The 17,952-nt window shown below is 35.7% G+C and overlaps 1 protein-coding gene across 1 annotated transcript; it reads left to right on the top strand.

The window, feature by feature from the left end:
- Positions 1–217: 217 nt before the first annotated feature.
- Positions 218–16,372, top strand: CLIC2 (chloride intracellular channel 2). The gene is made up of 6 exons (XM_039850475.1): positions 218–535; positions 7,797–7,906; positions 8,032–8,157; positions 13,715–13,821; positions 14,499–14,680; positions 15,447–16,372. Exons 1-6 carry the CDS (start codon positions 479–481, stop codon positions 15,600–15,602), a joined length of 738 nt encoding a protein of 245 aa, XP_039706409.1. The 5' UTR covers positions 218–478; the 3' UTR covers positions 15,603–16,372.
- The last annotated feature ends 1,580 nt before the right edge of the window (positions 16,373–17,952 follow it).

Consider the following 17,952-nt stretch of genomic DNA (forward strand, 5'->3'; position numbering starts at 1 on the left):
AGGTTACAGGAACAGCAATAAGAGGCCATATTCTGGGCACAGAGCCCAGGACTCAAAGGGAGGCTCTAGAGAACATCTGGTGTGCTTGATATATAGAAGCCAGCACTGCATGTGTGTGTTTGTGTGTGTGTTTCTCCTATGCTGACTCATGGTATTGAAACCTTTGTGGAAACACCCCCACCCTTCTAGCCAGCCAGTTTACACACACCCCTTTGGCTCCTCCTTGATTCAAATGATAGGTCAGGAGGAAGGAGGAAAACAAACTCAAGAGTTCTTCTCAAGCATCTAGAATTCTCTGCATCCCAGCTCTTGAGTAGAAAAATTGGCCCTAACTGTGACTCGGTCCTACAAACTGGACTGTCTTCTTAAAGCACCAACTTTATTTCAGTCTTTGGACAAAACTGGAAGAAAAGAGTCCACAAGGATTGTGGACTGTGCAGGAGGCAGGGAGCTGAAATCTGGCAGTGAAAACAGAAAGATGGCAGGCCCAAGGCCCAGCACTCAAGCAGACCCTGAAATTGAGCTTTTCGTGAAGGTAAGTTTTTTAGCTATAATAGGGGCCTCAGCCCATTGACACTGGGCCTCAGCTTCTGAAAAAAGTCAAACTTTGGGCTGGAGATAGGAAATAACTTCATAATTATATTCCTATTCTGAGTCCTAGAAAGATGCCTGGGTATTTGATTGCTCTTAGACATCTCATCTGGAAAAGGCAAGGACATATGGTGGAAGAACACTAGACTGGTTGGTAGTCAGAGCAACAAAATTGTGTTCTTAGTGGCTTCCTGTGTAACCTTAGGCAAATCCCTCCCTCCCTCTGGACCTTTGTTTCTCCATCTATACAGTGAAGGAGCCTGACAAAATGATCTTTAAGGGCTTTCCAGCTTTTGCAATCACTGTTTTATGAAATAGGTTTTGGAAGGCCTAAACTGTGGGAGGAGATGACCAAGATAGCCTTAGCACCCCATTCCCACACATAGCACAGATAAAGCTTTCTGAAATTCTCCCATAATGGACAAACATCACAGCAGAGTCACATGGACACTATGGGAGAAAAAAGCCAGAAGTCTGTGTGCTTGTTATGTGAGAAGCAGGCATTTTAGAATGCTGTGCTTCCTCTTTATGACCTGCCTTGGTGGTTTCTTTTTTCTGTTTTAACTTTTCAAAAAAGTCCTTTGGAAAACCCCTAAAGCAGGAGAAAGGAAGATGTGTTTCTAAATTAGCTCATCAAGAAAAATAAATAATTGTGCATGGGTTATTCTGAGTAGAAATTACATCGTTTCTTAAATCTTTGCTTATATTAACTATTTTTCTTTATAATTTCATTGACTATTAGAAGTATTGAGGATAATAATAGTAATACTAACAAAACTCTTATATCATGCCCCGTCTTTTTCTAAACAATTTACATATATTATCTCATTTGAACCTAACAACAACTTAGGAGATATGATGATATCAGTGGTGCTGGTAGTAGTAGTAGTGGTAGTGGTACTTATCATTGTAGCAATATTGTCCTGATCATTTCTAGATAGGTAAGCTAAGGCAATAAAGTTTAAGTAATTTGCCTCTAAAACTATATAGCCTCTTGGTGGCATACAAAGATGTTAAATAATGTATGCTTACCAAACGTTAGCTTAAACATTGATTAACCAAAGTATTATTTTTACAATCATTTTTAAACATCTAACAACTGGTCACATATATACACTAAGAACATAATCAACCTGCCTTTTCAAAATTATACAAGAGAGACCCTTGAATTCCTGCATAGCAAAGTAATCCAAGTGTTTGCTGGACTATGGGCATAAGAGCTACTTCTCCTATCTCTGGAATCTAGCAAAACATGTACTGCTCAGACGTGATATAACTAAGCCTTATTTTTCTAACTGACCTTTTATATCTACCAATGCCAAACCAGAGGCGATGTCTTCATAGGATAACTAAAGTGTTACTTTTGTCTAAACTATTCATTCAATCCAATCGCATTCCTCTAACCAGTGGTTCACATTGATCTGTGTGTTTATCTTCATAGACTTCCCATATTTGGGTGGTAATCTGGACCAGAGAAGTTAGAAAATCACACGTCAGATGAGCAAGTGTTGAAGTTATAACTTTCAGGTTAAAATAATTAATCATTTATTGAGTATTTACTATATGGCATGGATTGTGCTAAATGGTTTATTATTAACCATATTTTATGGGGACAGAAACTAAAATAAAGAGTAGCTAAGTAGCTTTGTCCAAGGTCACATGATGAATGACAGGGTTGAGTCCAGTCCTATAAAATAGCTCCGTTTAATCTTATTCAATTGTTTTCAATTTCGCAAGCTTTTCAATAAAATTTTCCAGAATTTCATCAGATGCAATCTTTTAGATGTAAGCTTATCTAGGGACATTGGTATAAGTTAATGATTTCCTGGAAGAATCTTGAATATAATCTGGTCCAAGTTGTTGTTTCGCTTTGCTTTAGGATGTATTCTACAGATCTCCAGAAATTTAATAGGAGATAGTGGGAGGGGCACAGGAATTGAGAGGGATGAAAAATGTTAATGAGTAACTTTTAAAAGCACTGCTCTTTACCAATGGTATCTCATTTATAGATAATGTGGTATCTTTCTAAAGATTAAATGAGCCTGTGATTTCCCCAGCTCCCTCTGGCTGTGGCTTAAAAATCTTACCACAACTTCTTCCCCATACCACTGATGGGATTCCTATAAGAGATTGAGCACTTTCCTGTCATAATTAAGAATTTATATCACACCATCTATCTGTTCCATATAGTCAGTGAACATATTACCTTTCAGTTCTGGGCAAGATTTATATCCAGGAACTAAGAACAAAGAATTGTCTAACATACATTTTATTTTATGTAAATGCAGTTTCTTATTCGTTTGTTGTTCATCGTCAAATGGAGTTTTTGTGTTCTCTACCAAACACTGTAAAATTACATTTCAGTAGATTTGTACATAACATTATAGCATCTAGCATTTGGGCCAAACTTCTGAATGTAAAATTTTGTCACACACATTTTGTCCATACGAGAAAGGAAAAAGAAATGATACTCTTTGAATGTTCAGACCGTTTTCAAACTCTTTTAGAACCATCAAAAAGACTATCATAAAGACTAATTAATTAAAAATATCCAACAAAATTATTAGGTGGGAGAAAGCAGTGTTTAAGTGTGGGTTCTAGAGTAGAAAATCCTGGATTTGCTATATGAAAAGAGTATATATATATCATCAACTCTTGTCTAGCTGACTGTACTTGAGCAAGTCAGCTTCTTTGAGCTTCAGTTTCCTCATCCGTAAAACAAGAGTAATAACAGAACCTACCTCACATCTTCATTATGAGGATTAAAGAAACAAATATGTAAAACATATTAGTTGTTAACAGTTAATACTTAATAAATGTCAGACATTGTGGCTATTGTTATTTTTCATGTTTAGAAACTTATATCACAAACACAAAGAAATAAGTTGTTTTGGTGAATGTCAATCCTGTCTTTGCCAGCTAAAGACACTTAAGAGGTAGGTAATTTATCAATCAGGCTAGGAAATTGACATCCTAAAATTTTATGTGATAGCACTTTAAATCAGCCTATTATAAACAGAAAAAAAACTACAGGTTTCCTGTAAAACTTTACTGCATTTCCCCCACACCTCACTGTTTTGACTTTCCTTTTGCCAAAGGCGACCCACCCTTCCTGCTATATCTATTATCAGAGTCCATTTTTCTTCCTGCTTCCCACCCCAATCATGTTTCTACTCACTAACCTCAGTTCTGACTGCATCCTTAGTCTGACTTCTGTTACAAAAGAAATGCAGCTGCCAAGGTTGGTTGCTTCTTCTCATATCTCTTCAATCCCTGATACCATAAAATAGCAACAATAAACATTATTTTTTCTGTCACACCCACTCCAGGGAAAGGAAAATTTACCTGAAAATTAACAAGTATGCCCATGGCCTCTGGGACCTTAATATTACTAGAAATGACAGATCAGTGCAGCTATAATATGAATTACCCTTTATTTCCTTTTACAGACTCAGGCAAAATAGAAAAAAATTTAGACTCAAGAGATGAGAAATGCTGATGGCTTAGACTTGGAAAGGTAGCACCTAACAGAGTTAGATGGATAGTAAGCATCAAATAAACATGGAATGAATGAATGGTGTAATAGCCATGGAAAATGGGAGACCCGAACTTATTTGGAGATCTTTATAGGTAAAACTGACAAGAATTAGTAGTTAGATTCAATATTGGGAGTGAAGCAGAGAATTATTCCCAAGTTTCTACTTCCGTTAAGTGGGTGAATGATGTCTTATGTACTCGAGATGCCATAGCATAGACTGGGTAGCTTAAACATCAGACATTTATTTCCCACAGTTCTAGAGGCTAAAGGCCCAACATCAAGATGCCAGCACAGTCAGTTTCTGATGAGAACTCTCCTGACTTAATAATAGATGGCTGCCTTCTCACTGTGTCCTTGAATGGCAGAGGGGTGAGGGAGGGGAGGAGGGAGGAAGAGAGGAAGAAGAGAAAGAGAGGAGAGAGTGAGAGACAGAGACAGAGACAGAGACAGAGAGACAGAGAGGAGGGAGGGAAGAGGAAGGGAGTGAGGGAGGGAGGGAGGGAGGGAGAGAATGCACTCTTTGGTGTCTCTTATAAGGCACTAATCCCATCATGAGAACCTCACCCTCATGACCTCATGTAAACCTAATTATTTCCCAAGGGCCCCACCTCCAAGTACCATCACGTTGGGTGTTAGGGTTTCAACATATGAATTTGGGAGGGGGAACAATTTAGTTCATACCAAATGGCAGTGACATTCACAGGATTGGGAGCCCTAGGAAAAAAAGTATGCAGTGTGCGGAATAAAGAAAAGAAAAGGAATTTAATTTAGGACATGTTTAGATTGAGGTGTCTAAAACCTGGATCTCCCATGAGGACACTACATCAGCTATAACTCTCTCAAGAAATGGCTGCCTTTTCTCCCTCATTCATCTTACCACTGAGCCTGGAGATGGGGTAGGTGTCCTTTAGGTATCCTTGTTCCTCATTTCTGTTTCCAGACCATTCTACCACCGCAATCCAGAGAAATAACTACGTTGAGTCTCATAATATCAGACTAAACCATCCACTATTCCTCCTCGTTATAGTGATCTTCTAAACCCCAGGTTGCTCTCCCTTATTTCCTGAAGATTTTAGCTCTTGGATAATTTTCACTCTCCAACACTATTCCTACCATAATTTCTGGTGATTTTAATATCTACACAGATGACCCTTCTAATATTCTGGCATCTCAGATCCTTAACTTCCTCTCCTCCAGTGATCTTGTTCTTCACCATCTCTCTCGGGTATCCCCTTCCATGTTCATACTCTTACCTTTGTCATTGCAATGTCTGCAATCCTTAATAATATCATTTATTTGAAGGATTTTTTCTGCCTTTTGAACTTTTCTGTTTTAATATATTTTACTGAAGTATAATTTACATAAAATAAGGTGCACACATTTTAAGTGCATCCAATGACTTTTGACAAGTATATACACACATGTAACTACCACCTTAATCAAGATATAGAATATTTCCATCATCTCATAAAGTTCCCTTGTGTCTCCTTGCAGTCAATCAATAGCCAATCTCCCCCACTCCGTCCCACTATTCCCCTGCTAGGCAATCACTGATCTGCTTTCTGTCAGTATAGATTGGTTTGTATTTTCTAAAATTTTCTATAGGTTGAATCATGAAGTAGGTACTCTTTTTTTTGTCAGCATAATTATTTTGAGAATTACCCATATTGTGTGCATCAATAACAGCTCATTCTTTTTTATTGCTGAAGTATTCCCTTGTATGAATGTACCGTATTTGTTTATCCATTCACTCACTGAAGGACATTTGGATTGTTTCTAATTTGGGGTTATTATGAATAAAGTTGCTGTAAACGTTCATGTATAAGCCTTTCTAGGGCCACATGTTTTCATTTCTCTTGGGTAAATACCGAGGATTAGAATATATGCTTTCATTTCCCTTGGGTAAATACCTAGGATTAGAATATATGCTTTCATTTCTCTTGGGTGAATACCTAGGATTAGAATTGCTGGATCATATGGTAGATAATATTTTTAACTTTGACAAACTCTTCATAAAGCAATTGTACTATTTTACACTCCCAACAACAGTCTATCAATCCCAGCTGCTCCACAGTCCTGCCAATACTTGATATGGTCAGTCTTTTAATTCTCATTATTATAATGTGTGTAATGGTAATGCATTCTGGTTTTAATTTGCATTTTCCTGATGGCTAATGATGTTGAGCATCTTTCCATGTCCTTATTTATCATCTGCATATCTTCTGTAAAGTGTTTAAATCTTTTGCTCATTTTATAAGTTGGTAGTTCGTTATTGAGTTGTAAGAGATTTTTATTCATATATTTTGTATACAAGATTTTTTTTCCATTTTTAACAGTTCTTTTGTAAAGCATATTTGTGCTTTGATGTAGCCCAGTATATTGATTTTTCCTCCTCTCTTCCTCACTCTCTGAATCCCCACCACATTGACCTTCTTTCAGGTCAATGCCACACACAAACTTGTTGCAAGGCCTTTGAATATGTGATTTTCTCTGTTTAGAATGCCCTCTTCATGCCCATTCAACTAGTTAACTCTTACTTATCCTCTGAACTCAGTTCAAATGCCACTTCTTCAGGAAAGGCCTCCCTGACAGACCCCACATAAACTGCATTTCTTTCCTTCAAAGAATTTATCCTGGTTTAAAACTGAAAGTTAATTTTGGGGACTATTTATATTTTAATACCTGTTTTTTACATATATATGTCTGGTCTATTTTAAACACATATAAAATTTCAAAGCCAAAAAGTATGTTGTTTTCAATCAGTGAGAGAAGGACGGGTTTTTAAATGAATGGTATTAAGACAACTATAAACTATTTATTAAAAAATATTAAAGTTGGAGTCCTAATACACTTCTTATGACAAAATAAATTCCAAAAGATGAAACAAATGCAAAAATTAAACCATAAAGATACTAGAATAAAACATGACAGAACATCTTTATAGAAAAACAAAATAACTAAGTATTTTTTATCATATTGATATATATAAAATGGCTGTGTAAGCAGATCATAAAAACAGACTGAATAAAGGAAAAGAATGATAGATTTTATGTAAAATTTAAATTTTACATGACATGTTTTTAAAATTATATGTAACATGTATCAAAAAGAGTTAATATCTTTGATATACAAATAATTTCCAAATCAATGAGGAAAAAGTCATCACCTTAATAGAAAAATGTAAAATTGTCATGAATAAACACTTCATAAAATAAGAAAATCAAATAGCCAATGAACATATGGAAAATACCTTTCAGGAAGGAAATTTTGCAGGATCAGTCAAAATGGAAAATGAACATAAATTTTACTCAGTATTCTCATTTTAAAGATTAACTCTAAAGATATAATCTCAGAAATAGTTATATGCCAAAAATATCTGTTGCTGAAGTAGTAAAACTTTAGAATGTCTGAAATGTCCATCAATAGGAAATGGTTATATAAATTCTGGTAATAGATATAATTTATTATGGTGATGATGTCATCACACTTGTAATTTTACATACAATGAGATTATTTGATTCATTATCTCCCTCTGAGCACAAATGGTAGAATCCATGAGATAAAAGACTTTTAACTTTGTCTTTAGAAACTAGTTCATTTCCCAGTGGGTATTCAATACATACTTGTTGAGCAAATGAATGAATGTGGCCTTTCTTTATTTTAATAGGCTGGAAGTGATGGGGAGAGTATTGGAAACTGTCCTTTTTGCCAACGCCTTTTCATGATCCTCTGGCTTAAAGGAGTTAAATTCAATGTGACTACTGTTGACATGACCAGGTAAGAGATATCAGGACAGGTTTTATTCTATGGATTGAAATTTGTAGATACCAATACAATGTTGGTGTTTGTATATTGTGTATCTTATCTAGAGGCCTAACTCTGCTTATTTTCAATAATTATAGGAAGCCTGAAGAGCTGAAGGACCTAGCTCCAGGTACCAATCCTCCCTTCCTGGTATATAACAAGGAATTGAAAACAGACTTCATTAAAATTGAGGAGTTTCTAGAACAGACACTGGCTCCTCCAAGGTACAAGATATTATTGTTCTTGAGATAATATATTTTATTGGTCTATTTATTGCAGATTGGGGATTCTTACTTCTAGGCAACTAACTCTTTTCTAATGTCAGAACTCTCCTTTGTTATCTTTCTAGAAAATTGCAAAGATTCCCTTTGATCATTCCATATATGATTAGAAAACTTTACTACAGAATTATTTATTTAATATATGTAATACTATTGTACTTCATGAGATATAGGTAGTATATCAGGAAAGGGCAAAGGACAGACTTGGAAACCTGAGAAAGGCAGGTAAATTTGAGCCACATTTAATTTCAGCCACATTAGCTGATCCATAATGAAGTTTGAGGAAATTTATACTGATAAAAATCAGACTTATTTTATTATAGAGCTCTCAGAAGATTTTTAATTTTGAAACAGACTTTAATTATTCAGTCTGAAGTCTTAGCTCTGCATGTTGGGAAATATTATGTCTATTTTGCATGAACTACCCCTTTCGACTTCAAAAATACAAAGACAATAGATATAATATTTCAAATTATTTTTTGAATGTGTAGCATACTTAAAATAAGAAAGTAAATTATCTTTGGTCTAGAAATAGAGAAGTAATCCATGGTGGGGGGGGCGGGTAGGAGTGAGGGCATGGGATAATAAATAACACTATATAGCCCATGAGGACTGATCATGATTAGGCCTTCACTCACATCACTGATGGCAAGAGGGCAGAACATACCTACTACAAGGGCTAGAGGCCAGGAAACAGGACTCACATAGTTAGCCAGATGCCAGAATTGCACTGTCTACATTTGAATGACAGCTATATATATCTGCCCACCCAAGATAGTATCTAGAAACAGAAAGGCTGCTATATTCATTTTTTTATTGTTGCACAACAAATTACCACAAACTCTGTCTTAAAATGGCATTCGTTTATTACCTAATAGTTTCCATTGATCAGGAGTCTAGCTATGAACTTAAAACTCCTCTAAAAATTGAAGTCCTAATCATATGTGTGTGTGTATTTAACAAAAGGTTCTATAAGTCCATAATTCTTCTTACCTAAGAAACTAGGGATACTATTCTAGATTCTCTTCTGCATGACTATGCTAAGTCTCTTTCATCCATTATTGATGGCTTCTTAAATTTTAAGCACCTGCTCCAAGTTCGTCCTGTAAGTATTGAGTCTTATTTTGTTTTCCCCTCCTGCATCCTCCTCTACTACTTTCTTCTCTCACATTTTCTGCTCTCTAACATTTTCTTGATCCCAAAGGTAACTAGTGAAAAAATCTATTGTGTATATTTCCATGCCTTTTTCTAGGTTCAAATAAGCATAGTGATAATAAACATAATTTACTTTATAAATATTGCATCTTTCTTATCTCACTTCAAAGAACATTGCAACATCCTTCAACTCTACTGGCATACAAATATTTAACTCATTTTAATATCTGCATAATAGCCCATGTCACAGATATACAACAAGTTGCTAAACTATAAACTATTCCTCTACTGATGAGCATTCCCTTTCCTTCCAGTTCTTTACCACTACAAACAGTGCTATAAATAACATCCTTGTTCATGTAGCCTAACATACTGGTGTTTTTATTCCTATGGAATAGATTCCCAGGAGCAAATTTCAAATGCTATGTGTCTTTTAAAAATTTTACTCCTTTACTCATCGATGTACAAAAGTGTATTTTTCCTACATATCTGTAATACTATGTGTTATCACTCTTTCAAAATTTGTGCCAGTCTGATGGGTATAGTTATATCTCATTGATATTTTAATTTGCTATTTCCCTGAATAATAGGTGAGTTTGAGTCTGTTTACACATGTTGATCAATCATTTGGCTTTGTTCTGTGAATATTCTTATCAAATCCTTCTGATTTTCTATTGGCTTATATATCAGTTAAGGATTGATAACTAGAGACCCAAAAAATAAAGACTTAAATAAATATGGGTTTTATTTTTCTCACATAATAAGAAGCAAAGAATGAGGCATTGTAGGGCTGGAATGACAGCTCTATAATTTCAGTGGAGAACTAAGCTGTTTCTAATCTTTCTTCTCTGCCATCCTTCAGGTGAGGCTTCCAGTCTCAAAGTTAATTCATGGTGACAATATGTCTGCTGGAATTCCAGGCAACAGATATAACTCCCATACAGGAAGGAGAAGGGCAAAGGACAAAAGATGCAAGTCAGCTTTAAAGAGCTTTCAGAGAAGTCACACTCAATAATTTTCATTTACATCTCATTTTCCAGGAGTAATTCGCATGGTCATATCTAAATACAAAGGGAAGCTAGGGAACATAGTTTTTATCTAGGTATATTGCCACCCCTAACGGAGCAAGATTCAGTCAAAATGAAGGGAGGGAGGAAGGAAGGAAGGAAAGAAAGAAGGAAAGAAGGAAGGAAGGAAGGAAGGAAGGAAGGAAGGAAGGAAGGAAGGAAGGAAGGAAGGAAGGAAGGAAGGAAGGGAGGAAAGACAGAAAGACAGAGGACATGATATGGACCTTTTTCTCCATTAACTAGTTTGGCTTTTCTAGATTCCACATATGAGTGAGATCATACAATATTTGTCTTTCTCTGTCGGACTTATTTCACTCAGCATAATGTCCTCAAGTTCCAACTATGTTGGCACAAATGACAGGATTTCCTTCTTTCTCATGGCTGAATGATATTCTATTTTATATCTATACCACATATTTATCCTTTCATCTGCTGATGGACACCTTACAATGTGATCACCTTGCTAATTTTAGTAATCATCTGTCACCTCGCAAACTTATCACAATATTATTGACGACATTCCCCTTCTCCTTTCCACCATTCTCCCATTCCCTCCCTTCTGGTAACCATCCCTTTGGTCTCTGTTTCTATGAGTCTGGATTTGTTTTGTTTTATTTTATTTGTTTCTTTGTTTAGATTCCACATATAAGTGAAACCATACAGCATTTGTCTTGCTCTGCCTGACATTTCACTTAGCATAATACTCTCTAGATTTATCTATGTTGTCGCAGAAGGCAAAAGACTAATTTGAAAAGATATATGCACCCCTATGCTCACTGCATTATTTACAATAGCCAAGATGTGCAAACATGTGTCCATCAGTAGATAACTAGACAAAGATGTGGCACACATACACGCACAATGGAATATTACACAGCAATGAAAAAGAATGACATGTTACCATCTGTGACAACATGGATGGATTACTTTTTCTTAAAATATTCACTCTTTTTTAGTGAGATAACATTGGCTAATATCATTATATAAGTTTTAGATGTACAATGTTGTAATTCAATATCTATATGCACTATAGCATGCTTACCACCAAAAGTTTAGTTTCCATCTGTTACCATATATTTGACCTCCTTTACCCATTTTGTCCTACCCCCTCCCTATTTCCCTTCTGATAACCACTAATCTGTTGTCTGTATTTATGAATTTGTTTTTGTTTGTTTTGTTTTGTTTGCTCAATTTCTTTTTTTTTTTTGTTTTATATTCCACATGAGTGAAATCATGTGTGATGTCCTTTTCCTTCCAAATATCTTTCACTTTTAGCATAATACCCTCAGGGTTCATCCAATGTTGTTGCAAAATGGCACTATTTCATCTTTTTATGGTTGAGTATTGTCCATTGTATATATGTACTACCTCTTTTCTTATTTCATGGGCACTTAGGGTTGCCTCCACATTCTGGTAATTGTAAATACGCTGCAATGAACAGTGCTACACACACACACACACACACACACACACACACACACACACACACATCTTACGAATGTGTTTTCAAATTTAGGGGGTAGATACCCAGAAGAGTGATTGCTGCATGTTATGATAGTTCTATATTTAATTTTTTGAGGAACCTCCAGACTGTTTTCCATAGTGGCTGTACCAATTTGCAGTCCCACCAACAGTGCATGAGGGTTCCCTTTTCTCCACATACTTGCCAACACTTTTTATAACTTATCTTATTGATAATATCCATTCTAACAGGTGTGAGGTGATATCTCATTGTAGTTTTGATCTGCATTTCCCTAAAATATTTTGCCATTTAATCTGATGCTTTCTGAAAGTTTTTGATGGATATTTTTTATCAAGTTAATGAAATCAATGAATTCATTTAATCATTCAGCAACTATTTACCGAATACTTACTATTCAAGGTACTTGGGACATACTAGTGAATAAAATGGGCAAAAATTTTCTGACTCAGTAGTCCTTAAATTCTAGTTGGGGAAGACAGTAAATAAGCAAGATAAAAAGCAAAATATAAACTAATTTAGATGATGATAAATACTAAAAAATAAATAAAGGAAGAAAGGGAAGTAGTGAGTGTTAGGAACAGGGGAGAGGTTGCAATCTTAGACAGAGTAGCCAGAGAAAGGCCTCACATAAGAAAAGCTATCAGAAAAAAAGATCTGAAAGAAGAGAGGAAACAGGCCATGTGCATAAAAAAGGAAAGGTACTCCATTTAAGGGAAGACCAAGTGAAAAGGCCCTAGGATGGGAGCTTGTTAGGCCTACTTGAAGAACAGCATAGAGGCCAGTGTCTAGTGAAGTTGGTGAAGAAGAGAGTAGGAAGAGATGAGAACAGAGAGGTAAGGTGGGGTCAGATCACACTGGTCCTTGTAGACCTCTGTGAGGACTTGGGCTCTGAGTCTGAATAAGATGAGAACGTTGCAGGATATTGATTAGGGAGAGACATGATATGACTTACATTTTAACACGATTGCTCTGGCAGCAGGTGAAGAATAGTCTGGTAATGTGAGAAATGAGCATAGGAGTGGGGAGAATAATCTGAAGCTGTTGCAGCAATATAGGCTTTGGACTAGGAAGAGGGCAGTGGAGGTAGTGAGAAGTGGACAGATTCTGCGTACATTTTGAAAGGTAAACTGGACGGAGTTGCTAATAGATCAAATGTGAGGGTGGAAAGAAAGAGAGGAATCAACTAGGATGGCTGTTTGGCCTGACCATTTCAAGTTGCTAGTGAGGTTTTTTATGATTAGAAATTGATTTTCACTGACTACTTCTGCGTTTATCTATGATTATATGGTTTTCCTTATCTAATTTGTTAATGTGGCGAATTACATTATTACATTATTTTATTTTTTATACTAAATGAACTTTGTATTACTAAGAAGAGGACATCTTGGCTATTTTTTTCCATCCTCTCTATGCTTCTTTATTCCTTCATTTGTTTTGTAAGTTACAATATTTGGAACCATATTTTTTCCTATTGTTTATCTCCGAAAATGTATTACCACCATATCTTATGTAAATTGATTTTTAGGAGCAAGTATGTGGACCTAACTACCATTTGGAACATTATTTCTACAGGTAAACGAGCTTTGAATTCCAGACAGCTGGCTTCCCAGTGAACTTCAGAAACTAAGTATTCTGAGATTGGGGAAAAATACATATTTTCAATGAGAGATTTCCCAGGACCTTCAGTTTCCAGCACAATTTTCTAAAACCTTCATCCTCAGTAAAATGCAAGCCAGGACATCTAGTCTCTGTCTTCTTATGTGTAAATGATAATGCAGTGATGTTTCTTTTTAAGGTACCCTCACTTGAGCCCCAAGAACAAGGAGTCCTTTGACGTGGGCTGTAACCTCTTTGCCAAGTTTTCTGCATACATAAAGAATACACAAAAGGAGGCAAATAAGAGTAAGATACCTTTCTTTAAATCTCTGTTTTTCTCAGTTCTTCACTCATATTTTCACTCAGTTAAAATAGGATTCTCCTCAATATATAATATATGTTGGGGAATACTCTTCCTCTCGTTCTCTACTCCCTGAAATTCCCTTGTATGGAATTTGAGTAGACTTAGAACCCAAGATTCAATATAGAAATTATCAGTTTAGCTCAAGTAGAGCATTGGCATGCCAGGTATAAACTAACTGCAGGACTGAATTCCTTAGCTGCCCCCTCTCAACTTTCCCAGTCCTGTATACCTTTAAGGTTACTGAAACCATAGCACGTACCATCTCCCACAGACATTCTTGAAGTTTACTATCCTCTGAGTCATGAGAGCTCTTAGTCTCTGATTCCACTTTCTGACTCTTCTGTGTTGAGTGATAACATATATCACTTTTTTTCTCTTTGACCATCCTCCCAACGCACCTCCAGAAAAGTCCAAAAATATTTCCATTCACCATTTGATTAAGCATCTGACTCTGTCTTATAAGTGGGTAGTTGAGCGTTCTAGTAAACTATTTAGATTTTTAAGACCAAGTGTAAGCAATGAGTATAGAGATATCTAAATGTGTGAAAAGCATATTGAGAATGTATTTAGTCAGAAAGACAATATATTTATAAGTAACCCTATAACTTCATTGCCTCAGATTTTGAAAAATCTCTACTCAGAGAATTTAAGCGTCTGGATGACTACTTAAACACTCCACTTCTGGATGAAATTGATCCAGATAGTGCTGAGGAACTCACAGTTTCCAGAAGATTGTTCTTGGATGGGGATCAGCTGACACTGGCTGACTGCAGCTTGCTACCCAAGCTGAACATTATTAAAGTAAGTCTATATAGGGCAGGCTCCAGTGGTTTGGGAGGAGTTTAGGAGTTCCCAGCATGAAGCACAGTGACCATTCATTGTGAGGTTCTTATATGATGGCTTTCTCATCATCGTTATGTGTGATGTATATCTCCCTTCTCTCCTTGGAGGAAAATTCCATGATCTCCTCTGGGAAGCATAAAAACTTGTTTCTTTTTTCCTATATCAAGTGTTTTCCACTGTCTTCTCTGTAAAACAATAATAATACTACCCATTTCACAGAATTGTTGAGAAAGTTAAATAAATTAGGACATGTAAAAGGCTTATAACAGTGTCCGGATCATAACAAGTGATAAATAATGTGGGTGATTAATATTATTATAATATAATCACTAACAAATTTTTATCAAACCGAACTTATCCTATTGCAGTTCTATGCCAGATACAGAGAATACATGAAGAAATAAGACAGTCGAGACCCTAAACAAACTCTTAATCTAGTGGGGAGATATGCACTTTTGTTTTGTGCTTCCTTCTTCTAAACGTTCATTATTACATACTTCATAAATATAAATATGATTGCAAGCATATAGCTTTGTCCATATTTGTACACAAAACATTGAAATAGTAAAATCAAGATTCTTTAAGCTTATTTTGTAGTGCTTTTGTGTATATAACATGTCCACAGTGATCTTGACTTTTAAGATATGTTTCTACACACTAGGCATGTCACTGATGCCTTTTACTATCAACTGCTTTTTCCTCTTTTTTCCCCCACAAACTCTAGGTTGCTGCTAAGAAATACCGTGACTTTGACATTCCAGCAGAATTCTCAGGAGTCTGGCGCTATCTCCACAATGCCTATGCCCGTGAAGAATTTACCCACACATGTCCTGATGACAAAGAAATTGAAAATACCTATGCAAGTGTAGCTAAACAGTAGTTAGGACAGCTTTTCCAGTAGAAAAAGCTCTTTTCACTTGTTATCATGTTAGAAAGGTTTTTAGAAATAAGAATATGGAAAATACTGTTTTCTCTATCTAACTCTCTCATGGGAAAAAAAAAGCTGTATTTTCTGTATCCAGTTAATCCAAACTATCTGGCCACTGTGTATTTTAAAGGTCTTCATACTTTTGCTTCATTTTCTTTATTCCCATGGCATAACCACTGCAGTCATAACCACCAAAATCTTAAATGACATGGAAAACATCAAGATCTTTTGCTATTTGATTGAATTCCTAGAATGCATCATGTGTAAGCTCAACAGATGGCTGAAGTTACAAATGACATAAGTAGAGCCACGATCTCAAACTGCTGCTTAGAAACAATTCCATCTAACTCATTAAAACAGTTTTACATTTTTGTTAGCTTAATATATTCAGTAGTTTATTTTTGATACAAATAATGAAATCAGAGAGTGAGCATATCAGAGATGCAAATCCTAAAAGAATGATTTTTTTATAATCAGCTCTAGGAAGGGATCGAGACCAGCTGGTCTTAGAATGGCATTCAACAACTGGAAATATGGCTGCCTTATAGTCAGAGATGAGAATATGATCTTTCTAACTAGGTTACATTGTTGTTAAAGGAATAAGCTTTCATTAGATAAAACATAATAATTTTTTAATTGAAAGCAAATATATGGCAAAGTTGCAAATAAATCTGATCTTTTATTCAATAGAAATAAAAAAGGAAACTAACAAATTTGACTGACCATGAGGTCTTGTTGCTGTTTTTAAAAGGGCAAGGCACACTGTCCTTAGAGGATAATCACAAAGCTTCCTGCAGAATTTTACATGTTCCATTACTATATGTATTCAAATTTAAGTGTTAAAATACAATCGAAGCACTCAAATCTGAAAACAAAAATCTGAACTTAACTATTGGTCCTTCAAAGGAGAAACAAAGTTCAGCCTCTAAAATGGGAAACGGTTTTATTGTAGGCTTTGGGGAAAGGTCGGAGTTTGAATAAAATTTAAACGAAGCAGTGTTTAACTAGGTTCAAAGAAAAGTAAGGTAATGATTAAAAGGTTTACAGTCTTGTGCATAGAAAGGGCTCCTGTCGTTGGAAACCACAGAGTTAAGATAAATGCATAATGTGGTTGGTGCCTTCTCTTTTCTAGAAGACCCTTGATCTGAGAAATTGAACCTAGACTATATGGTGGAGTTGTAGCTTCTCTGAATAGCTCAAATCCTCCTATTCTCATTGGTATGATTTCAAAGACTAAAGTTTTTTTTAAGATTTATGTTTTAAAGAACAAAGCTGCTCAGTACCATGCCCTTACACTTATTCATAGAAGCAGTTTTACAGATTACACCATACTTAAAGTGTATTCATACCACCACAAAGTTACAGCATATTGCAAGATGGGCACTTGTGATAAGTAAGTGTTATCCAACTCCACAGGTCTGATATAGCTCAGAATTATCCTTTTATATAAAATTATTATCTTCTTAGATACATCAATATAATTCAATTCAGTAACTACTTAACTACTTACTCTGTTATTATTATTTAATTATTTAATCCTCACAACAACCCCATGAAGTGTGCAAAACCATAATTCTGCCTCATGCCAAAGGAACAATCCCTGTTCCCACAAAACACATAGTTCAGTAATGGAGACAGGTTATGTAATTAAATTACATATTTTTTATGAAAAGAATATGCACAAGATTATGTAACAGAAGTACATCCTATGATGAAAGAGCTCTCTTTCGGGCTTACAGACAACTGCCTTCTTGCTGTGTCCTCACATGGTTGAGAGAGAGAGAAAGAAAGTGAGAGAGCCCTCTTGTCTCTTCTTATAAGGAAGGGCACTAATCCCATCATATGCACTCCACTCTCATGATCTCATCTAACTATAATTATCTTCCAAAGGCCCCATGTCCAGAAACAGTCACATTGGGGATTAGGGTTTCAACATATGAATTTGGGGTTAGGGGGACACAATTCAGTCCACAGCAGTAAGACATCGGGGTGTCCTACAATGTACACATATCCCAGATTTTATAGATCATCTCTACTCTTCCTGGGGCTCATTTACTCCAAATTCTACTAACTATAGCAAATTGTGCTGGAAAGTAAATACTCCACAGAATTCGAATTTATAAAACAAGACTACTAATTATAACAAAGAAAGAGGTACGTGTATATCCGTTAGTATCTGGAGATAGGCTTTAAATTATAACTTAAGAGCACCTCCAAGATCTGCTTTGTGATCAACAGGGGTATAAGGAACTTGAGACATTCAGGTAAAGGAAATGATACCTTGTGAACTCAGCAGAGTAAG

This window comes from Pteropus medius, unplaced genomic scaffold (assembly GCF_902729225.1).
Source record: "Pteropus medius unplaced genomic scaffold, Ma_sr-lr_union100, whole genome shotgun sequence".
Taxonomy (NCBI): domain Eukaryota; kingdom Metazoa; phylum Chordata; class Mammalia; order Chiroptera; family Pteropodidae; genus Pteropus; species Pteropus medius.

Coding starts and splice junctions, on each gene's coding strand:
- CLIC2 (XM_039850475.1), top strand. CDS start 479: ATGGCAGGCCCAAGGCCCAGCACTCAAGCAGACCCTGAAATTGAGCTT. Junction 13,822..14,498: donor ACAAAAGGAGGCAAATAAGA/GTAAGATACCTT, acceptor TCATTGCCTCAG/ATTTTGAAAAATCTCTACTC. Junction 14,681..15,446: donor CCAAGCTGAACATTATTAAA/GTAAGTCTATAT, acceptor CACAAACTCTAG/GTTGCTGCTAAGAAATACCG.